This window comes from Carcharodon carcharias, chromosome 11, assembly GCF_017639515.1.
Source record: "Carcharodon carcharias isolate sCarCar2 chromosome 11, sCarCar2.pri, whole genome shotgun sequence".
NCBI lineage: Eukaryota > Metazoa > Chordata > Chondrichthyes > Lamniformes > Lamnidae > Carcharodon > Carcharodon carcharias.
In genome coordinates this window covers 159,973,234-159,997,074 of record NC_054477.1, presented here as the reverse complement: position 1 = coordinate 159,997,074, position 23,841 = coordinate 159,973,234, and the positions used below count along the sequence as shown (strand labels likewise).

The window sequence follows — 23,841 nt, the reverse complement described above, 5'->3', positions numbered from 1 at the left end:
CAAATTACTCCTTCCAAAATGCATCACCTCACACTTTTTAGGGTTAAATTCCATCTGCCACTTATCTGCCCATTTGACCACCGGTCTATATCTTCCTATAGCTCAAGACACTAATCCTCACAGTTAACCACCCGGCCAATCTTTATGTCATCCGCAAATTTACTAATCCTACCCCCCACATAGTCATCTATCATCGGGATGTTGATAGTGGGGGATTCAGTGATGGTAATGCCATTCAGCATCAAGAGGCAATGGTTGGATTCTCTCTTGTTGGAGACGATCATTACCTGACACTTGTGTGGCGTGAATGTTACTTGCCACTTGTCTGGATATTGTCCAAGTCTTGCTGCATTAGACAGTATCTAAGGAGTTGCGAATGGTGCTGAACATTGTGCAATCATCAGTGAACATCCCCACTTCTGACCTTATGATAGAAGGGAGGTAATTGATGAAACATTTGAAGGTGGTTGGGCCGAGGACATTACCCTGAGGAACTCCTGTAGTGATGTCCTGGAGCTGAGATGACTGACCTCCAACAACCACACCACAACCATCATCCTTTGTGCTAGGTATGACTCCAAACAGCGGAGAGTTTCCCCCCTGATTCCCATTGACCCCAGTTTTGCTAGGGACTCCTTGATGCCACACTCTGTCAAATGCTGCCTTGATGTTAAGGGCAGTCACTCTCACGTCACCTCGGGAGTTCAGCTCTTTTGTCCATGTTTGAACCAAGGCTGTAATGAGGTCAGGAGCTGAGTGGCCCTGGCAGAATCCAAGCTGGGTGTCAGTGAGCAGGTTATTGCTAAGCAAGTGCCACTTCATAGCACTGTTGATAACCCCTTCCATTACTTTATTGATGATTGAGAGTAGACTGATGGGCGGTAATTGGCCGGGTTGGATTTGTCCTGCTTTTTGTGTACAGGACATACCTGGGCAATTTTTCACATAGCCGGGTAGATGCCAGTGTTGTAGTTCTACTGGAACAGCTTGGCTAGGGACGCGGCAAGTTCTAGAGCATAAGTCTTCAGTACTATTGCTGGAATATTGTCAGGGCCTATAGCCTTTGCAGTATCCAGTGCTTTCAGTCATTTCTTGATATCACATGGAGCGAATCAAATTGGATAAAGACTGGCATCAGTGATGCTGGGGACCTCCGGAGGAGGCCGAGATGGATCATCTACTCGGCACTTCTGGCTGAAGATTGTAGCAAATGCCTTATCTTTTGCACTGATGTGCTGGGCTCTCCCATCATTGAGGATGGAGTCTCCTCCTCCAGTGAGTTGTTTAATTGTCCACCACCATTCACGACTGGATGTGGTAGGACTCCAGAGCTTAGATCTGATCCGTTGGTTGTGGGATCGCTTAGCTCTGTCTATCACTTGCTGCTTATGCTGTTTGGCACACAAGTAGTCCTGTGTTATAGCTTCATCAGGTTGATACTTCCATTTTTAGGTATGCCTGGTGCTGCTCCTGGTATGCCCTCCTGCACTCTTCATTGAACCAGGGTTGATCCCCTGGCTTGATGGTAATGGTAGAAAGGGGGATATGCTAGGCCATGAGGTTACAGATTGCGTTTGTGTACAATTCTGCTGCTGCTGATGGCCCACAGCGCCTCATGGATGCCCAGCCTTGATTTGCCAGATATGGTCAAAATCTGTCCCATTTAGCATGGTGGTAGTGCCATACAATACAAAGGAGGGTATCTTCAATGTGAAGACATTGAAATTTCATTTTCACAACAACTGTGTGGTGGTCACTCCTACTGATACTGTCATGGTCGGATGAATCTGTGGGTTGGTGAGGATGAGGTGAAGTATGTTTTCCCCTCTTGTTGGTTCCCTCACCACCTGCTGCAGACCCAGTCCAGCAGCTATGTCCTTTAGGACTTGGCCAGCTCGGTCAGTAGTGGTGCTACCGGGCCACTCTTGGTGATGGACATTGTACACCCAGAGTACATTCTGCACCCTTGCCACCTTCAGTGCTTCCTCCAAGTGGTGTTCAGCATGGAGGAGCACTGATTCTGTATATTAACTCCATCTACCTGCCTTGATCCTTAACCCTTAAGATGCTTACCCATCAAAAAAAATCACATCATTCTCAGCCTGAAATTTTCAATTGACCCACTGACGCAACAGCCTTGTGAGGGAGAGCTAATGCCTCTGATTTTTGTAAAATCTGGGTTTACTTACAGTAGTTTCTCGGGAGATAGATCTTGAATTTCTGTGAGACTCTGGGTCAATGATGGAGAGTTGGCAGCCTTACAAACTGTGCAGTTAAAGTTTGAACTTTTTTTAAAAAAAAGATTCTGCATTCAGCAGCTTCCAGAGAATTTGAAACCACTATTTCGAGTGGATACAAGGTAGAGTTTCAAAATTTGTGGGGTGGGGAGTTGAATGAAGTGGAGTTGGGGGGGGGGGGGGGGCGGTGCGGGGGAAGTGCCCCATATGATGGGGATATGGGGGTAAAAGGAGAGTTTGTGCACACTTTAATTCTGCACTTAGGAACATTTTTTTTTGCCTGGTGCTTGAGTTGCTGTGTATGTTTGCAGAGTGATTCTGTGAAGGGCGTGTGCGAGAGGCAACTTTATTTCTGCTCCAATGGCTAGCAACCCTGGGCAGATCCTTTTGTCCCGTAAGTCACGCATTCCCTGGTTGGAGGGCGGAGGGAACGTTGTTGGAAACTTTTCCTCCCTGGATGGGATGTAACGAAATTCTACACTAAGCCGGGCTGCAGTGGAGCAGCTTTCTTCCTGGCTTGTGTGTGTGTGTGTGTGTGTGTGTGGGTGGGTGTTTGTCCTTTTAATTTAGGATGCTGTTCAGCAGGCGCTTGGAAAAAAGTTTAACTTCATTTTCGTGAAAAAAAACTTTTTTTTTTTTTTTTTGCAAAGTTCTCCAAACTTTTTTTTGTTTAAACAAGTGCTCCGGACTTTCCGGCCGGGCTGGAAGGGAGCTGGAGAAAATGCAAGGGAGGGTGAACCGACTTTTTAAGAAGGAACTTGTGGTGGACCCTGGATTGAAATATAAAGGTGCACCGTGCGAGTCTGAAGCAGATGTTGGTGAGGTGTCACACACCGAAGCTGCTGGCAAAAAGCTGGATGTAAGTTGAACAAAGGCTGCAAGCTGTTATTTTTTTTTTTTTTGCAAACCCCGAAGCACTTGTTCTGGAGCCATATCCCTAAGATGCATCTGCTGAGCTTTAGTTCCGATGCACTTGCCATGTTTACACTCTGAGCTCCAAAGTTTGTCCAGTTAGTTTAATTGTGGAGGTCTATTGTCCCTCACTGTGTGCCCCTCTGTGTCTGAGTGTGTCTCTGTGTAGGCATTATGGGCAGAATGAATCCCTACTCTGCCCAAGTCGAAATCTCTGTCAACTGTTGCCAGAGAAGAGGCTTTCTCTGAACCTTCGCTCCTACATTAAAGTAGAGATGCCTGGTATAGAAATCTTTGCTAGGTCAGTGTAGAATACTTTGGGTAACGAGCAGTAAAGTCTCTTGGAATGCAGTGAATTCCTTTTAAAATGACAAAGTTTGCAATGTTGTGATTTCTTGCTAAGTCATTTGCCCCAGTATGTTGCCAGCTTGCTTTATTTTGAACCGAAAGGCCACTGCCACTCAGTGGGCTAGTGTTACCTGTTGGATTATCTGTCAACTGACAGTACAGCTGCTTAACCTTCTCAGTTGGTAGTTAGTGCTATTTAACCAGTTAAGCTCACTCCCCATTTTATGTCTGGGATGGAAAAATCCCAGGAGCTGGATTGGAGACTTTTAATGAGATATTTGGCTAATATTTCATCCTCCTCCTTGAACAAAAGCTTTGCATATTTGTGTAGATATGAGAGGGTTGAAGATGAAAGGGTTTATTCTGTCGTTTGTGGAGGCTGTAATTAAGAGATTCGGAACGATACATGTATTAAAACTGGTAAAGAAAGGGGAAATGTTTCACTTTGTAGGGAAATGATTCAAAGTTAAGGATTTTTAAAAATACATTAGTTTGTTGCTGCTGATTTTGAATGCATTGAATTTTCTTGAAGAATTAGCATTTTTACTTCCTGAGCGTTGGTTAAACGTTTGTTTAGGAATGTGAGGGGGAATCTCAGTCTGGTGAATCACCCATGTGCTCTTTGCACTGTCTCCCACCTCACTCATTGCTCAGAACAAACTCGTTTTAAAAACCTTCGACCGTAATTTGAGTCATCTGCGACATTGCAGGCAGCTGAATATCTGAATACTAGTTCTGTGGCTGGTCTGACAACTGCAGAAGCTGAATCTGAGGTCTATGAAAGGCAGGGAGGAATGAGATAACCGAAGTTTGGAAAGAAACTATTTTCAGAGAACCCATCCTGAGAACCAGCTTTTCAGATTTAGTTCTGAAAGTGAAGCTATCCTTCCCAGAGTACACCTTCTCAATAAAGTGGAAGCTTTAATTTGTCCTTAACTTCTACTGGTGTTACATTCCTGACTGGATCATAACCTCCCAACCTGCCCCCACCTTTGCTTAATAACCTATTCATAAATTCCTGAATTTCTCAGAAGGAATTTCCAAGGTGAATTTAGATTCTGTACATTTCCCCAGTGTGGCAAAGTATAACTTGTGAATGAAAAGGAAAGACTTGCATTTCAATAGTGCCAGCCACAGTATCAGGACGTTCCAAAGTGCTTCACAATAAGTATCGTCCTTTTGAAATGTAGTCACCGTCTGAATATCGGAAACATTGTGAATGTACTTTGAGTACAAACCTGCCATCCCAATGAAAAACAAAATGCTAAAAATCAAAGTGAAACTTTTTGTGACACTTATTTGAGCAGTTTGTTAATTCAGATGGTGTCAATCACTAACCCGTGTTATTGGTAGAGAATTAAATTTTGAATTACCCAGTGCTGCAAATGAACAGGTGAGAAAGAGGCAGGGTTTTGTAAGTGATGTTTTTGATTTGCTGTGATGTAATGGGATTGTTACACTTGCCACTTGCAGACACTTTTTTCCCTCACCAGTGTTAGTGTAACTGTTGGTCAGATTTTTGTGACTGATCTCCTTCAGTCGAAGAGAAACATAAGATTCATTCAGCATAAAGGTAATTTTTTACTATTAGGACGAGTTAGATTATCTGTGTGGTAGATTTATTTGTTTCTGCTCTGCTTTGTTGTTGCTGGTAACTTAAAAGAAAGATTTGTATTTATATAGCACTTTCACCACCTCAGGATATCCCAAAGTGCTTTACTCCCAATGAAGTACTTTTTGAAGTGCAGTTGATAGTGTAATGTAGCCAATTTGTGCACATCAAGCTCCCACAAACAGTGATCTGATGAGATAATTTGTTCTTTTTGTTATGTTGCTTGAGAGATAAATATTGGTCAGGGCACCAGGGAGAACTCCCCCGTGCGTTTCTTCGAAATAATGTACAAGACCTTTTATGCTGAGCCGACAGGACAGGCGGAACAGGAATAAGTTTTTAATTGTGGAAAGACACATTTTACGAAGCTGAGAGGTGATCTGGTGAAAGTGGGCTGGTTACAGCTACCTGAAGGGAAATCAGTGGCAAACCAGTGGGAGGCATTCAAAAGCGAGATTCTGCGGGCACAGTGTACTCGTGCCCCCATGCCATCTCCTCCCCTTTTCTGTTCTATTTATTGTTCAATTTGCATTTTACAAATTCTGTTCTATCTCAGTTTCTTTTGTGTACCTTTTCACTTGCTTTTTCAGAAAAAGTGAACTCTCAAAAACTTTTTATTTACTTTTTCTGAGCACGCACTGTCCATTGAGGAGTTGAAAACAACTTTCAGAAAAAAAGCAAGTTATGTAAAGGGAGAAAGGAACAGAAAATTATGCTGATGAAAGTTAGACAAATTATTCCTTTCTCCCTTGTGTGTTTATTGAGTTTCCTTTTTAAAATCCTTGTGTTAGTGAGTTCCACATTCTCTGCTTTCTGTTTAAAGACGTTTCTCCTGAATTCCCTGTTGCGTTTGTTGACTCTTCTCTTTTTATCACTACCTTATATTTTTGGATTTTAGGTCTGGTCTCCTCCACAAGTGGAAACAATTTTTTCTGAATCTACCCTGTCAAAACCCTTCATAATTTTGAAGATCTCTATCAGGTTACCCCCTCAAACTTCCTTTTTCTAAAGAAAAGAGCCCCAGCGTTTCAGTCTTTCCTGATAGTTACAAACTTCCTGTTGTGGTGTTATCCCTGTAAATCTTTATTGCCCCTTCTCCCATTCCTCTATATACATTTTGTAAGATGGATACCAATACTGTGCAACATACTCGAAATGTGAAGTTCGATTTTAATCGACTTCAGAGAATCTACACTCGCTACACCAGCCTTGTAACAGAAGGAGATGATGTTCTGTGTGAAAAAGCACCTGCTGATATCTAACCTAGTTCTCTTCAGAACCTTGCATGCATGTCATCTGGTGCTTTCTAAAGGATCTTGATACTAATAGTTATTAAGAGACACAGTCTGGTTGTTTTACATAATTCAATCAGACCTCCCCAAGGTCTACATTTCTCTGAAATTAAAAAGGTCCAGCTCTTTAAGTCCGAAGAGGGTATAAACCACATATCAATCTTGTGAACTCCAGCTGAACATTTTCCAGATTCAAGGTGTGAAGGAGGACAAACTGTGGCTAATTGAAACCTTTTACCAGGACAAGACATGATTTTTGGTCTTGTGTTCTTGTCGACAAGGTCCAACTGGAGCCAGTAACCCCAGTGATCAAACTGCCAGGTGTTTGTCTTTCTGAGATTAGAAACAGAGGCCAACTCACTCTCCCTCTTGAGCAGTGCAAGTTTGGTCAATCAGCGTTTTGCACCTGGATTCTTTGCTTACCTCACGTCATCATGTCCAAGCCTGACTTGATGCAATTGGTGTCTACTCCTGATGAGGTGTTTGGAGAGCAAAGAAAAATTGGAATGGTCAGAGAATTTGAATTGAGTTCACCGTATGCAGTAGAGTATCTTGTACTTTAAATCGCGCAAGGTAATTTTCCCTAAGCATCAATTGTAACTTCCCCCCAAAAAAAGTCTTGCACAGAATTTACAGCTCCGAAGCAGACCATTTGACCCAGCTGGCCGATGCTGGTATTTAGGCTCCACACGAGCCTCCTCCCACACATACTTCATTTCACCCCCATCAGCATAACCTTGTAGCCCTTCCTCCTTTTTGACTTTCTGTAGTGCCTTTCCTGACCTCAGTACACCCCAAAGCACTTTACCACCCATAAAGTGTAGGAAATGCAGGAGCCAGTTTGCACACATCAAACTCCCACAAACTGTAATGTGATAATGCTCAGATAATCATACCTGAGGGATGATGGTTATGGGATAAATACTGGGCTCGGACTCTTTGGGCAACTCCCCTGCTCATCTTCTATATAGTGGCCGTAGGGTCTTTAATGCCCACGTGAAAGAGCGGTTGTTACCTCGCTTTAATGTCTCATCTGTAAGGTGACACCCCCTCGACAGTGCAGCTCCCTTTCAATACTGGCAGTGAAGTTGGAATTTGAAGCCATGGCCTTCTGACTTGGGGGAGAATGCTACCACTCTCAATGGCTTCATCCCAGGCAGGGTCTACCACTGACCAAATGTTGGGCCTTGGACACCATAGCACAGAAAAGCAGAGAACTGAAATCCTGAACGAACAGCTGACATAATTTTAAATTTGATATCGTGCGCGTAATTTGGTTATTTCTAAAGTGAGTGGATGCCGTGGAGAAATTTGTGACAATCCTGTGACGTCTGTACAAAGGCATGCAGAGCTTTGTGTCCGTACAGGCAGGTTTACCAACGCCACCTTTCACAACTGGGTCCAGAGTTGGGGGCAGGAACGCATCGTCAGTCAAGATTCACTTCTAGTGCCCAAGGTCCGCAGAAATTGTGATTGGCTGAGACGTAAACATCTCTAAACTGGGTTTGTAAATATACAGCAACCTTGACAGTGCAGGCACGAGTGGACAGGTGAAACCAAAATGTAGCGTGGCGGAGTTTCAAATCCTCCAGGTTACAGCACTGTCCTCAACACCATTTTATCAAAGAGTTCACCCTTCCAGCCACCTTTGGAGATTGACATATGAGGTTCTGGAGGAGCGAGGGATCAGCGAATGGAGATTGTCAGAGGTGTTTTCTCCAGAACGTAACTAGCAACAAAACTCAGGTTATACACCCATTATAAAGCACATGAACTGTTGTCAGCGCAGTTTTATATAGGTGAACTCAATGCTCCTTTTAGAGTACTTATTTTAAATTAACAGTTAAAAATGTTACTTTTGGTTCATTTTTAGTTTGACTCGATCTCTGAATATCTTACAACCTTACATTGTCACTAGGATGATGACAAACTGATTCGAAATAAATACGCACCTTAATTTTTTCAAACACCTTAGTATTTTTGCTGAAAGATTGTGGACATTGATAATTGGTGCTGGTTGGGTTAATTATGGTGTTTGTTCAATTATCCCATATTTTCAGACAACAGGCACTGGAAACCTTCTCGAAACATGTATAAGTTGTTCACTGAAAACATCTATACTCTCACCTGATTTCCTCTCTCGCCGTCTGAGAGAAATTTTACCAAATGAGATTTTTTAAAAAAAAAATTGGAATCAAGAAGCTTAGAGTCAGTATTCACATCTCTAACCAATTATTTAAAAAAAAAGTTTGTGTTTTTTGTACGTGGGTAATGCTGCCTAGTTATGGATTGAAATTAATACAGGAATGTGTAGCATTTTTCACAACCTCCCAAAACCTCCTTCCCGACATCCCAAAGCACTTCTGAGCCAAATAAGTACTTTGGAAGTGTAGGCCCCAGGGAGTGTTGTAATGTAGGAAACGTGGCAGTCAATTTGCGCACAGCAAGATCCCACAATCAATTCTCCCTGGTGTTAAGGCCAATATTTATCCTTCAGCCAATGTTGAGTAAAACTGATGAGTTGCATTATGATTTAAATTATGAGGTTGGGTTGTCTATGTCCTTGAGCATAATAGATTATGCAATGATCTTTTTGAGGTGTTTAAGATGACTAAAGGATTAGATAGTGGGAAACTAAATCCTCTGCATCAATCTGTCACCTTGTGAGCACTACTTTTGTGTTCACTTGTTTCCACTCTGAATGTGCTTCAATTCTCGTGCTTTAGGGTCTGTCCGGTGGGTCTCCCCTCCTGTCCTCTGCTGCTTCCATTCCACTGTCAGTGGCTCCTCATCCCAGGCATGTTGTGCCTGACCATCTCCCACAGTTGGATGACACATTAAACCGGAGTGGTTGTGGTGGTGGTGGTGGTGGTGGGTGTGTGTGGTGGGGGGGTGGCATCTGCTCCATCAGCCTGATGTAGAAGATTATGCAGTGTACGAAAGATGGTGCCTCCGACAGTGCAGCACTCTGTAAGCATAGCATTGGGAGAGTCAGCCTCGGTTTTGTGCTCAAGTCTCTGGAGTGGGATTTGAACTGACAAACATCTAGTGGGAGATAATGATTGATTTCTTCAGCAGAAAGAGACTCTGTCATTCCAGTCTGATGCAGACATGCAAATATAGACTGCTGCACCTTGTATAATTGATGTCCGGTCTCACAAAGGCTCCATAGGCAGAACCTTTAAGTGAGCAAGTCTGCTTGCCACTGTGAAAGGCTATTTCTGCTAGAAATAACCACGGTGGGTTTATAGTGCAAAGGTAGTCGCATAAAGGACATCAGTCTTCTAGAATGTGAATTTTTTAGCTCCAACTAGCTTCTTTGGACTTTGCACTATTTACCCTCCATTATACTGCTCCAAAAATGGGTTCATTCAGATGAATGAATTCACTACAGAGGTTTTATTTATTTTGCTATGATGGGCTTTTGGCACGGTGCTTGTATACTGAATAGTGTATGGTGTAGATATCTGTATTTAAGCCTCACCACGTACAGTCATTTTACAGTTCTCCACTTCTTGCACTAAGTCTTCGGCAGCTGTCGGCATTCCATTGGTGCTGGTGTTTACTGGGCCAGACAGTAATGTAATGCAGATTAATTTTTTAATGTCTTTCTGTATATGTTTCTTGCATTTCCATATTTACCACATCAGCACCCCTACTCCCAGTTCCCAACATTCTCTCCCCCTTCCCACTCCCCAAACAAAAGTTGCCATTCCAAAATAGTGTGTTTTTCTTGTTCACAAACGGAAAGTGCTGGAAAAACTCGGCAGGTCTGGCAGCATCTGTGGAGAGAGAAACAGAGTTAACGTTTCGAATCCATATGACCCTTCTTCAGAGCTCTGAAGAAAAATGGAAATTTGATTAAATTTATACAGGTTGGGGGGGGGGGTGGCGGCAGGAGGAGTTGAATAGAAGGCCAGTGATAGCTGGGAACAAAGGAGAGGTTGATAAAGATGTCACGAACTAAAGAACAAAGGAAGTGTTAATGGCAGTGGTAAGGACTAAAAAAGGTGTTGATGGTGACATTTAAGGTGAGAAAGCAGAATGCGATAACAACAGAACAAGGGTAGCATTGTGTGAAAGAACAACATGGAACAAGTAACAGATGGCCCTGTGGGGAATGGGGTGGGGGGACTCCTTAAGGTGTCTTGATCTGTTTTTGTTCTACTTACTTATTATTCCTAATTCTAACTCACTCTAAGTCCCATTCACCCATCACCCCCTGTGCTCACTAATCTGCAATGACTCGCAGTCAAACAACGTTTCAATGATAAAATTCTTATCGCTGCTTTCGAATCTCACCCTGGTCTCACCACTTCCCTATCTCTGTAATCACCTCCAGGCTTGCAACTCTCTGAAATTCCTGTGCTCCTCCAATTCTGGCCCAGTTTCCATTGCCCTACTCTTGGCAGCCATGCCTTCAGCTGCCTGGGCCCTTGACTCTGGAATTGCTTTTCTCCTCCCCTTATTGAGGCTGCTCTTTAAAACTTATCCCTTCACTGTCTTAATATTTCCTTACGTGGCTCGATGTCAGGTTTTGTTTGATAATGTTCATGTGAAGCACCTTGTGATGCTTTACTGTGTTAAAGGTGCTATATAAATGCTAACTTCTTGTTGTCTTTCCTATTACTCGGGGAGTAGGCAGTCTGTCTCTACGTTGCAGTTCCATTAAGGAGCTGGTTAAAATCGGATGTTCGTTAACTTGCTGCATGAACAAAGAGCCTGCCTCCCATCTAATCACTTCAGTTAGATTTCTTCATCTCCTCCCTTTCACCCGCTCCCTCTGTTGAATGAACCCACTGAACAATGACCGTTTAACGTCAAGTCTTCTCGAGATTTTAACCAAATTTGGTAACTCTTTTCATCTTTTTTGAGGAATTTAGTTCCTTCCTTTTTGAATGAGGAAGTTGAGAGTAATTGCCTACGTGATTCATTCCCCTGTATGGTCACACTTATTTTCAACTCCTTTTTTGTTTAATACCGAATCTAAGAATTGTTATTGTGTCCAATCCATATTTGTGCATAATTGCCTTCTGCAGTATGTTGTACAAATGCTGTTCTAAAAGTACTCTTCAGTAGATTTTAAATGCTTTCTTTGCACCTTTCTTACGTTCTGCATTCATTCTCACTGGCAGACCTTTTTGACTGTGTCAAGGAAACCTTAGAGCTCCCTTATGCACTGTAATTTCCCCTGTCTGTAATCCGACCATGGAGATGTGGCTAAGCTTGGAAATTTACCAAAGTGGGAAACTTAAACCTGCTCGCTGTGCCTTACTGCTGGCCTGAGTTAGAAGGTGATGGGTTTAAACCCTACTCAAGGACATAATCTAAGCTGACACTTTGACGCTGTACTGCATTGCTCGAGGTGCAGTCTTTCAGATAAAACATTGAATCGTGGCCGTGGCTGAATGCTGAGTTAGATATGTGAGATCCCTATGGTACTACTTGAAGAAGAGTAGGAATGTTCTTCAGAATGGGGTATCGTGTGTCTGTCAATCGACAGCACTAAGCAAATCGCTTGTTCACTCATCTCCTTAACCTCACACTGACTACATTTCAGAAATAACTCATTGGCCTGGAATTCCTTTGGGACATCCTAAGGAGTGAAAGGTGCTACATGAATGCAAATTATTACCTGCTTCATTTCCGCCACTTCCTGGTGCTCTGTCATTTTGCCCCATTTAAAATGTTTTTTAATTTGGCTGAGTTTGATGGTTTGATTTCTACCCACTTGTGCTTCTGTATCTGCAACCTCTAACACAGCTGTTTCCTCTTTCAGTTTGTTCCCGTGGGACTGTCCGAGCTTAGTTCCACTCAAAACTATCTGGTAGCAACCAAAGCATCTCTATCAATGGCTTCCCTTTCCAACCCTGCACCGCCATCTTGGGAATCCCTCAAGGATCCATTGCACCCCCTCTCCTCTTCCTCATGTACAGGCTGCCTCTTGGTGATGACAGCTGTAGACATGGAATCTGATTCCTTATTGACACCGATGACAACTAGCTCTGCCTCTCTACATCAACCCCTCTACTTTCTCTAGTAAAAACAGAAAATGCTGGAAAATTTCAGCAGGTCTGGTAGCATCTGTGGAGAGAGAGAAAGAGTTAACGTTCTGAGTTCGTATGACTCTTCTTCAGAGCTAAAGAGAAGTAGAAATGTGATGGATTTTATACTGTTTAAGAGGGAGTAGAGCAGGTGGAACAAAATAGAAGGTCAGGGATAGGTGGGAGCTCAGGCGAGATTGACAAAGATGTCATGGGCACAAGACAAAGGGAGTGCTAATGGTAGTGTTAAAGAGTAAAGAAGGTGCTGATAGTGGCGTAAAGGTAAGAAAGCAGAATGTGTTAATAGTTGGACAAGGGTCAGCGCTCTGAAAGCAAAACATAGAAACAAGCGACAGATGGACCTGTGGTTGTTAGGGTGGTGGGGGGTGAATCAGATTGGAGTGGGGGCTGGGGAAAAATAATTTAAAAAATGAATAAAAATATATGAAAGATATATATATATATATAATGAATAAATAAAACAAAAATGAATAAAAATTTTTAAATGGATTAAAAAAAGGGTGAGGATAGAGGAGAGAGTTCATTGTCTCTGAAGTTGTTGAACTCAATATTCAGTCCGGAAGGCTGTAAAGTGCCTAGTCGGAAGATGAGGTGCTGTTCCTCCAGTTTGCGTTGAGCTTCACTGGAACAATGCAGCAGGCCAAGGATGGACATGTGGGCATGAGAGCAGGGTGGGGTGTTGAAATAGCAAGTGACATGAAAGTCTGGGTCATGCTTGTGGACTGAGCGATGGTGTTCCGCAAAGCGGTCACCCAGTCTGCTTTTGGTCTCCTCAGTGTAGAGGCTTGGACTCTCTGTCTAGTCAGGTTGCTTATCCAAGGTCCATGGTCAGATGATCCACAATATCCAAACCTAGTGAAGAACAAAGCTTGAGGTTTAACCAGGTTGTCAGCAGCCGAGGTGTCTGCTTTGACCCAAGTTGAACTTCTGACCACACATCCTGTTCGTCACAAAGACCGCTTTCTTCCACGAGCTGAGCTTCCAACCACATACTTTCTCTCTCATCAAAACGGCTTGCTTCCGCCTTCATAATGTTGAATGTCTCTCCTCCTGTAATGCTCATCCTTGCCTTCATCACTTCTACGCTTGACTATTCTCACACACTCCTGGTTGGTCTCCCACATTCTACCCTCTGTAAACTTGAGGTCATCTAAACCCCATGTCCTAATTCACATCAAGTTCCATTCGCCCATAACTCCTGTGCTCGCTGACCTACATTAGCTCCCGCTCAAGGAATGTTTTGATTTTAAAATTCTCATCCTTATTTTCAAGTCAGTCAGTGCCCTTGCCTCTCTCTATCTCTGTAACCTCCAGCCGCCCTTACCAACCCCCCCCCCCCCCCCCCCCCCCCCCGCCCCCCCATCCCCACCACCACCACCACCACCAAACCCTCTGAAGTCTCTGCTTTCCTTCAGTTCTGACCTCTGAAGCATCCCCCGATTTTTATCACTCCGCCATTGGTGACCGTATCTTCAGCCTAGCCCATACTTTAGAATTCCCTGCCTGAATCTCTGAACTGCAGTCTCCTCCCTTAAGATGCGCCTGAAAACCTGCCTCTTTGACCAAGCCTTTGGTCACCTGCCCTAACATTGATTTTCCTCGGTGGTAATATTGTTTGAGAATGTTTCTGTGGAGTGTCCTGGGGTATTTTACGATATTAAAACCACCCGAGATTGCTGTGCCCCTCTAATTTCAGCCACTTGCGCAACCCGGATTTCAACTGCTTCTCCGAGAGTAGTTGCCTCTTCAGCTGCCAGAACTCCAAGTCATGGATCCTCTCCCCCTCTCTACCTCTCTCTTTTCCTTTAAAAGGCTTCTCAAAACCTACCTCTTTGACTAAGTTTTCAGTCATCTGCCCTAATATCGTCTCATGCGGCTCGGTGTCAAATTTTCCTTTATAATGAAGCACCTTGAGATGTTGTATTACATTGAAGGTGCTAAAGGAAGCAGACTTGTATTTATGTAGCGCCTTTCACAACCACTGAACATCTTAAAGCACTTTACAACCCAGTACTTCTGGAGCGTAGTCACTGATGTAAATGTAGGAAACAAGTGATTTAACATTAGAAAATAATATATAAATACAAGTTTTTCCTATTGTTAAAGGCACTATATAAAGGCAAGTTTCTATTTTGTAGTTTAAGACTTCTCTTAAAGCTAGTTATTGGACCATGCTTTTAGTCATTCTGAATATATTCTTCTGCGTTCATATTCTTACATACACCAGAAAGCATGGTGGAACTTTATGCGAGAGCATGTGTGTGTGGATATTTTATATTAGCGTGTCAGAAATGATGCCTTTGATAATTATGTTTGAACACTTGATTCATAATTTGATTTATTTCAGTCATTGATTGGCCATGACTTCTGTAAACACTTCAGTTCTGTCTGTTAGATCAGAAACTACAATTCCAGGCAAAATTCCTCTTGATGAAAAATGGGAGAATATGTATTTTTTTCTTCCGTAATTGATGACTCGTTAATGAAATTGCACAAACCACAGTCCCATAAACCTGCTCTACAAAAATCCATAACTCCTGAAAGCTGAGATTTGGAAGAAGACTCATGTCATTGAATGCTGAACTCTGCCCCCTCCGCATTCCATGTTTTACTGAAAACATGTTGTGCAAAATTGCCCAAAGTATTAGTTCATGAAAGATACACCATTCAAAAGCATCGTGTGCACTTAGTGATTCTGCAGAGAACAAGTTTTAGTTTGTTTAATTTAGTTTTTGTTTGTTTAGTTTAATTTCACTGTCGCCAGGTTGAAACCCTGGAACTCCCTCCCTAACAGCACTGACGGTATACCTACATGGACTGCAGCAGTTTAAGAAGGCGACTCAGCACCACCTTCTCAAGGGCAGTTAGGGATGGGCAATAAATGCTGGCCCAGCCAGTGAAGCCCACATCCTGTCAATGAACAAAAAAACAAAAACACCTCTTTATTTTATAACGGCTTTGCCACATTTAAATATACTTCCTCTAGTTGACTCTTTGAAACATCTGAAACGTTCTCTCTTGACTATATTTTTTTTTAACAGTAACGCACAAGTATTCACATTTCAGAAGAGTTTTAAATCCGATTACTGCTAAACTCACTTTGATGGTTTTGTGAGAGACAGTTGTTCTCCTTGCCCAGGACAATGGCCAGACCCAAGAACAGAATAATTTGTAAAACGTGAAATTCTGACTTGCTTTGTGCTGTTGTAATTCAGGTTGCTTTTAGTTCTGGTTTTGAGCTCGATATTAGCTCAGCCACATTGTGTTGATGGAAGTCCCTGAGGCAGAAAGAGGAAATGGAGCAGCCAAGTATGAACAGACCCACACCCATCTATTGTCCATGATGAAGATTGTACCATATGACATTTTGGAGTCAACAGCATTCTGTATCCGCTTCACATTTATTTGTAAACAGTTCTTTTAACCATTTTGATCTCTGCTGCTGAGCTGAAATAGGCCATTGAGGGGTGATTTGATTAAAGTTTAAAAGGGAACTGATTGGTTAGATGAAGGGAAGCTGGATCTTACACCAAGTGAGTGCCTAAAATTTAAAGCAGCACCTTTCGGGATTTGAATTGGGAAATGCTTCTATGCACAAAGTTGTGGTAGAAGTTTGGGATTCTCCTCCACAATTGGCAGTGGATGTTGGGCCAGTCAATTTCAGACCTGAAATAAAAGCAAAATAACTGCAGTTGATGGAAATATGAAATAAAAACTGAAAGTGCTGGAAAAACTCAGCTGGTCTGGCAGCATCTGTGGAGAGAGAGAGAGAGTTAATGTTTCGAGCCCAATGCATCTCTTCTTCGGAAGAAGAACTGAATAATTCATATTGGACTCAAAACGTTATTTCTGTTTCTCTCCGCAGATGCTGCCAGAGTGGCTGAGTTTTTCCAGCACTTTCTGTTTTTATTTTAAATCTGAGATTGGTTGACAAAAATATTATCGAAACCAAGGAGAGATAAGGGGCGAAACTGGGAATGTGGAGTTTGGTCACAGATCAGCCATGATCTCATTGAATGGCAGAGGAGCCTAGAGGGGCTGAATGGTCTTATCCTATTTGCATGTTCCTCTTATGAAGCATCAGGCCAGGGTTTATTGCCCCTGTGCTCACTATTGAAGAGGTTGGGCAGGAAATTGCTGGCTCCTTGCACAAGCAGAAAACCCTAGCGCTAGTTTGTATAAGATTACTGTTTCAGTTTTACTGGGTCAAGCCGTGTAGTCTGACTGTAGCTGTGCAATACTGGAAGATGCACATTCAGAGTGCTAAGTTAGCTGCATTCTGACAAAATGGAAGATCAATTTTTTTTTTTGCCTCATAACAAATTACAGAATGGTGCTTTCGTCCAGATAATAGTTTGTGTGTATGGGTCTGTGTGTGGGTCTGTGTCTGTGTGTTTTTACTGCTTTAGCAGCTCTCAGTGTGTAAGTCTGCCTTCAGCAGCAGCAGCAGCATCATCATGTGTGTTCTGCTTGAAGGCAAGCCATAGTCATCTTTCCCTATCTCTGTACCTTGTGCCGGCCGTTTCATTTGCCCAGAACATGGTAGATGGAATATAATGTGAATAAATGTGAAGTTATCCATTTTGATAGGAAAAACAGGAATGCAGAATATTCCTTAAATGGTGGGAGATTTGTTGATGTCCAAAGGAACCTGGATGTCCTTGTCCGTGAGTCACTGAAAGCTAACATGCAGGTGCAGCAAGTAATTAGGAAGGCAAGTGGTATGTTGGTCGTCCTTGTGAAGGGATTTGGGTACAGGGGGGGATGATGTCTTGCTGCTATTGTACAGAGCTTTGCTGAGACCGCACCTGGAGTATTGTGTACATTTCTGGTCTCCTAAGGAAGGATATACTTGCCATAGAGGGAGTGCAACGGAGGTTCCCCAGACTAATCCCTGGAATGGCTGGATTGTCTAATGAGTTGATACTGCGCCTGTATTCTCTAGAGTTTAGAAGAATGAGAGGTGACCTCATTGAAACTTCGAAAATTATTACGCGGTGTGACAGGGTAGATGTGGATATGATGTTTCCCCTGGCTGGGGTGGGGGTCTAGACCCAGGAGACACTGTCTCTAAGAACAAGAGGCAGGCCATCTAGGACTGAGATGAGGTGGAATTTCTTCACTCAGAGGGTGGTGAATCTTTGGAATTCTCTACCCCAGGGGGCTGTGGAAGCTCAATCATTGAGCACGTTTAAGACAGAAATTGACAGATTTCTGGATACTAATGACATCAAGGGAAAAGGGGATAGCATGAGAAATTGGTGTTGCAGTAGATAATTAGCCATGATCTAATTGAATGGAGGAGCAGGCTCGACGGGCTGAATGGCCTTCTGCTCCTATGTTCCGAAAAGCGTCCTTCAGTTTTCACATCACCCAGCTTTGATGATCTCTTTCTTTCTCTTCCTCCTTGAAATCTTCCCTCTGGAACGACTCTTACAAGTCTGCTTTCTCTTCAGATTTACTGCACCCAGACTGCTTATCTGTTCCTAATTAAGTTCCGCAAATTTCTTTGTTCATTTGCTCTCCCCAGTATTTCAACATTCGTTAATTTTTCTGCCCAAACAGATCATCTCCATTCCCCTTAAATCCGCCTTAACAGATGCCAATGTGTGACTGAATGAATGGAAATCAGCATCAGATCATTGCAAAGAGGTATATTATTAGAAAATGACCTTTAGACGGTGATTGGGAGAAAATTTAATCCAATCCTGCACCGCAGCTCATCACCACCTTCTCAAGGGAGGTTAGGGATACGCAACAAATGCTGACCTTGCCAGTGATTGTCCACATTCCATGAAAGAATTTTTAAAAATGCTTTTAAGAGACTGTTTTAGAACCTTAATTTTGAAAAAAGAAGACTGGGGTTATTGTTTTTTCCAGTACAATAAAATTGCCCGATTTGCTTGGTTCAAAATTAACACAATTATTGAACTCTCTTAGACTTGTCTCAGCTGTGGCTCAGTGAGTAACACTCTCACCTAGTCACAAAGCTCCGGGTTCAAATCCCAGTCCGCAGGTTGAGCACAAAAATCGAGGCTGACTCTCCAGTGCAGTACTGATGGAGTGCTGCACTGCCAGAGGTGCTGTCATTTGGATGAGACGTTAGACCAAGGACCCCTCAGGTGGATATAAAAGAAGATTCGCTGAGGGATTATCACTGGGATCTAACCAACACTTATACCCCAATCAGCACCTTTCAAACAGATCTGGTCAGGATCACATTTCTGTTTGTGGGAGCTTGCTGTGCACAAGTTGGCTGCTGGGTTTCCTACATTACAGCTGTGACTATACTTCAAAACACGCTTCAGTGGCTGGAAAGCACTTTGAGACACCCTGTGGTCTAGAAAGCTCTATATTAATCCCAGAGCTCCCTCCCTAACAGCACTGTGTAGTGGGTGTTCCTACAACACTAGGACTGCAGCGGTTCAAGAAGGCAGCTCACCGCCACCTTCTCATCGGCAATTAGGCTTGGGCGATAAATGCTGGCATAGCCTGTGATGCCCACACCTTGTGAGCGAATAAATAAGAAGAAGTTTCTCTTCTGAATGTAATTTTCATTTGGCTTCCATGTCCCTGAAGTTGCCGCGGGGCATTTCATTATGTTGAAAGTGCTTTATAAATGTAACTTGTTGGGAAATGTTTTAATGATTGGGGGTTTAATCCCCAAAATTAGCTGGTGATCTCTTCTGCTCCATTTTAAAAAATAAAAGTATAGGATTATGTGAGTCAGTCTAGCAGGCAAATACGCTCACTCCTGTTGCTGGTATCCTGCACCGTCAGTATCATTAGAACGGGCGAGAGGTCAGCAGGAATGTGCAGCTGCCATGTTTAGGATGGTAATTTTGGCTGGGTCAGTGTTAGCAACGATGTGGTCAGGTTATTGGTGATGTAATCCTCAATATTTGTTCTGTCGCCAGTGCCCCATGAAGTATTGTGGCTCCTTAGAAGTGTTGACCAATAATTTAAAAGAGCCATTTGAATATTAAGTACTCAACACTTTTGCAATGTGAGAATGGTAAAACCTTTTGGCCTCAAATTTCCTTTGTGATTTATTTATAGGCTAAACCAAAGGACATCGAACCAATAGACTACGAGAATGTCTTTTTACAGAAGAAAGCACAAATTATCAGCGATCCTTTGCGGGACATGCTGCTTTTTCCGAATGAAGATTTCCAGGTGAACATTGACTTGTTAACTATAATTTTAGAGTAATAATGTTTCAAGTGCTTTTTCATTTTTGTTTGAATAGAACAGCATGTTCAGTTCTGTACACTGGACCTCAAGAAGGATATATTGGCCAGACTGATACTGGTGCTAAAAGGATTAAATTAGGAGGGCACAGTTTACATATACCAGCCTCATACTGTCTTGACTGTAGAAAATTAGTGGGTGATCTGATTGAGGTGTTTGAGATGATTAAAGGATTTGATTGGTTAGATAGAGAGAAAGTCGTTCCTCTGGTGTTGGGGAAGTCCAGAACAAGGGGACAGAATCTTAAAATGAGAACCAGGCTGTTCAGGGGTGATGTCAGGAAGCACTTCCTCACACAAAGGGGAGTGGAAATCTGGAACTCTCTCCCCCAAAAAGCTGTTGAGGCTGGAGGTCAGTTGAAAATTTCAAAACTGAGATTGATAGATTGTTATTCAGTAAGGTTATTAAGGGTTACAAAGCCAAGGGGAGTAAATGGAGTTGAGATGCAGATCAGCCATGATATGATTGAATGATAGAACATGTTTGAAGAGTCGAAGGGCCTCCAGCTGTGTCTTTGTTCAGGAACCACTTGTGACCTGATTGTAATAAAGATAACTTCCTTGCTCTAACCAAACACTGAAGTCTATTAAACAACAATTGATATTTAAAAAGTTTTGTGTTATATTCTTCCAATGTGATTTAGGAACCATATATTCACGTGTATGTTGCACATCAGCATCCAGGGCACCACATCAGTATTTCAAACAATACTGCAGTGCAGCCTGCATATTGAACGGACTGTGGATCAGTCCGCAGCGCATGGTGTGATCTGAGAAATGCATTTGATGAAGCTGTAGCATTTGAGTTTAAAAATGTGATTGGGAACCACAAGACACAGTGCACGACCACAAGCCTTCATCCTGAATTGCCATTGATATATGATAACCTGTACATGGTTTGTTATTAGTGGCAAGACCAAACAGCACAGCTGTAACATACACCAACCCTACCTGAACGGTGATTCAGGGCCGCAGCTTTTGATTGTTTTTTTTTCTTTATTCTTTCACGGGATGAGGGTGTTGCTGGCAAGGCCAGCATCTGTTGCCCATCCCTAATTGCCCTTGAACTGAGTGGCTTGCTAGGCCATTTCAGGGGGCAGTTAAGAGTCAACCATATTGCTGTGGGTCTGGAGTCGCATGTAGGCCAGACTGGGTGAGGATGGCAGATTTCCTTCCCTCAAATACTTTAATGAACCAGATGGGTTCTTGCGACCATTACTGAGACTAGCTTTATATTCCTAATTTATTAACTGAATTCAAATGCCACCAGCTGCCAGGGCATTAGCCTGAGCATCAGGATTACCAGTCCCGTGACATTACCACTATGCCATCATCTCCCTTAATTGTAGTATCTTTATCAATTTCATTATTTCCTTATTATTGCTGATAAAAGAGATGTTGCAGTGTGGCGCATTTGCGTGTACTAGAAGCTACATATATTAATACATAGGGCCCGTTCTTTGCAGACGGAGAGAACATGTACATACATTGCACTTGTTTCAGCTAAACAAAATAAGTGACAGCCATTCGCTGACTCATTCCACAGGGCAATGCCTTGATCAGTTGGGGTCAAGCTGCCTGGTTTAAATTTCAAACAATACTCGGCAGTTAACTGTCAGTCACCAACATTGGTGCATTCTCCATGGCAATGCCACTTGCCAACTGTTCAACACTCTATCCACATACAGTGTAAATTGTTGTTTTCCCTTTTTATTGGTTATTCTTGCGAAGCGTCCTGATGAGTGCAAGAGGGAAAAGCTTCAACATGTCTCTTTTTTGCGGCAATACTCAAATTCTGCGCCACCAAACGACTGTTTCCTTTTTGGACAGTAAAACGTTTGCAAAGCTGATTTAATCAAAGGAGAACGTAGTGCTGGTTGATGTTGCCAAGTTCTCAGGACCAAATCAAACAATTAGGCTGCACATGGGAGCTCTTCCTCCTCCTAGTTTCCAGTCATGTGTCTCTTTCCTCCGGTTGGTGGAAATGTGGTGGAATGTTGAAACTTCCATCGAGCTGGGGCCTGGGTCGAAGGTCATCCATAAAGCCACAAACATTGCTCGGTGATACCAGTTTACTTTGTTCTCTGTTTCAAATCCCTGATGGATGGGGCACTTGTGGTTTGGAGGTTTATATGTCATGAGTAGATTTTCCCCTTGCCCACCTGTTCTCTGCATCTGGTATTGTAGAAATTTAAAAAACAACAACAGCAATGTGTATTTATAAAGAGCCATTCATGGAACGCCCCAAGGAGCTCTCCAGGAGCACTGTAAGTAAAACTTGACACTGAGCCACATAAGGTGATCGATCTTAGCGCAGGCGACCCAAAGCTTGTTCAAAGAGGTAGGTTTTGAGGAGCATCTTAAAGGAGGAGACGGAGGCGGAGAGGTTTAGAAAGGGAATTCCAAATTCCGGGGCCTTGGCAGCTGAAGGTACGTGGCTGCCAATGGTGGGGTGATTTAAAATCAAGGATGCTCGAGAGGCCAGAATTAGCTGAGCGCAGAGATCTCAGAAGGTTGTAGGCCCGGAGGAGATTGCAGAGATAGAGAGGGACTTGAAAGCAAGGATGAGAATTTTAAAATCTAGGTGTTACTTAATTGGAACCCTCTGTGGGTCAGTGAGCACTGGGGAGATGAGTGAACGCGACTTGGTGCGAGTGTGGACACAGGCAGCAGAGTTTTGGATGGCCTCAAGTTCAGAGAAGGTTGAAGGTGGGAGGCCGACCAGAAGTGTTTCAATATAAAAGGATATTTGCAAGAACCAACATGACACGATTTAAAAATGGGTTTTAATTTCATGATTTGTTTTCTTGAAATCGTGAGGCAATTGAAGCTTGTTTATGACAAAGACTTGGAGAAGCGACAAGATAATTTTGTTGCTGGCTTCTATCCCCATGTGTTTACATACTTTTAATATAGGCATTCAGGAAAAAGGCACTTTGGAGGAGACTGTGCTGAATGTGCTAAGCCCCCTTGTTGCAAATGTTTTCTAGCGAAATCTCAACTCCTGTCAAATGCACCTACTTGTGTGGGTCTCAACTACAAGTTGGTTGTGAGCATTTATCGCCTCTTTAGTGAGAAAGTTATTCTGACGGAGTTAACCTGTCTCCCCTCTTGCTAGAGCTCATGGCACCATTTTGAAGAAGAGCAGGCACATTCTCCTTGGCGTTGTAGCCAATATTTATCCCTCAACCCACATCACAAAAAAAACAAGATTATCTAACCCTCATCCCCCCTCCTCCCCCCCCCCCAAGTTAGTTGGGAACCTGCTGTCGTCTTTGGCTCAGTGGGTAGCACTCTCTCTTGCCTCAGTCAGAAGATCATGGGATTATTGCTGAAAAACAGAGATATGTCAAAGCTTTTCATCTTGCACTCATCAGGACTCTTCACAAGAATACCAATATAAGGGAAAAACAACAATTTATACTGTTTGAGGAGAGAGTGCTGATTGGTTGGAAAGTGGACTCTGATTGGTACAGGCATTAACATGGACAATGCACCAGATGATGTTGACTGACAGTTAACTCCCAAGCATTGTTTGAAATTTAAACCAGGCAGCTTGACCCTGATTTATCAAGGCATTGCCCTGAGGAATGAGTCAGTGAATGGCTCTCATTATACTTGAAGCTACATATATTGGTATTCTTGTGAAGTGTCCTGATGAATGCAAGACAAAAGCTTCGACGTTATTGTGGGTTTAAGTCCCACTCCAGGACTTGAGCACAAAAATCTCAGCTGACACTCTAGTGCAGGACTTTGGCAGTGCTGCGCTGTCAGAGGAGCCGTCTTTTGGATGAGACGTTAATTCGAATCCCATTTGTCGTCTTGTGGATGTAAGTTAATCCAATGGCACTATTTGAAAGAGAGCAGTGGAATTATCACTGATATGTACCCCTCAATCAACATCACAGAAACACATTATCTGGTTATCACATTGCTGTTTGTGGGAACTTGTCGTGTGCAGCAGTGACTGCACTTCAAAAGCATTTCTTAAGGAACATAGGAACAGGCTACTAACCCAACAGTAACTACAATTCAGGAGTGAGTCACTAGAGGTGGAGAGCTTTGGGGTGTCCTGAGGAAGTGAGAGCATTGATTCTTCACTTTTTAAAAAGTGGAGTCATAATT

At 42.9% G+C, this 23,841-nt stretch overlaps 1 protein-coding gene across 6 annotated transcripts in view; it reads left to right on the top strand.

Annotated features, from left to right (window-relative positions):
• dock9b (dedicator of cytokinesis 9b) overlaps positions 1 to 23,841 on the top strand; it is a 298,109-nt gene that overhangs the window by 79,457 nt on the left and 194,811 nt on the right. For 2 of the 6 annotated variants that reach the window (XR_005944397.1, XM_041198637.1), the window contains exons 1-2: positions 2,713 to 3,096; positions 19,526 to 19,642. Coding sequence is in view for 5 of the 6 variants with exons in the window: in XM_041198637.1 (XP_041054571.1) it covers positions 2,959 to 3,096; positions 19,526 to 19,642 (255 nt within the window). In the remaining variant the exon portion in view is untranslated. Of the gene's footprint in view, positions 1 to 2,712; positions 3,097 to 19,525; positions 19,643 to 23,841 lie in introns of those variants that run through there. The other 4 variants (XM_041198636.1, XM_041198634.1, XM_041198638.1 and 1 more) reach the window with 2 other exon arrangements.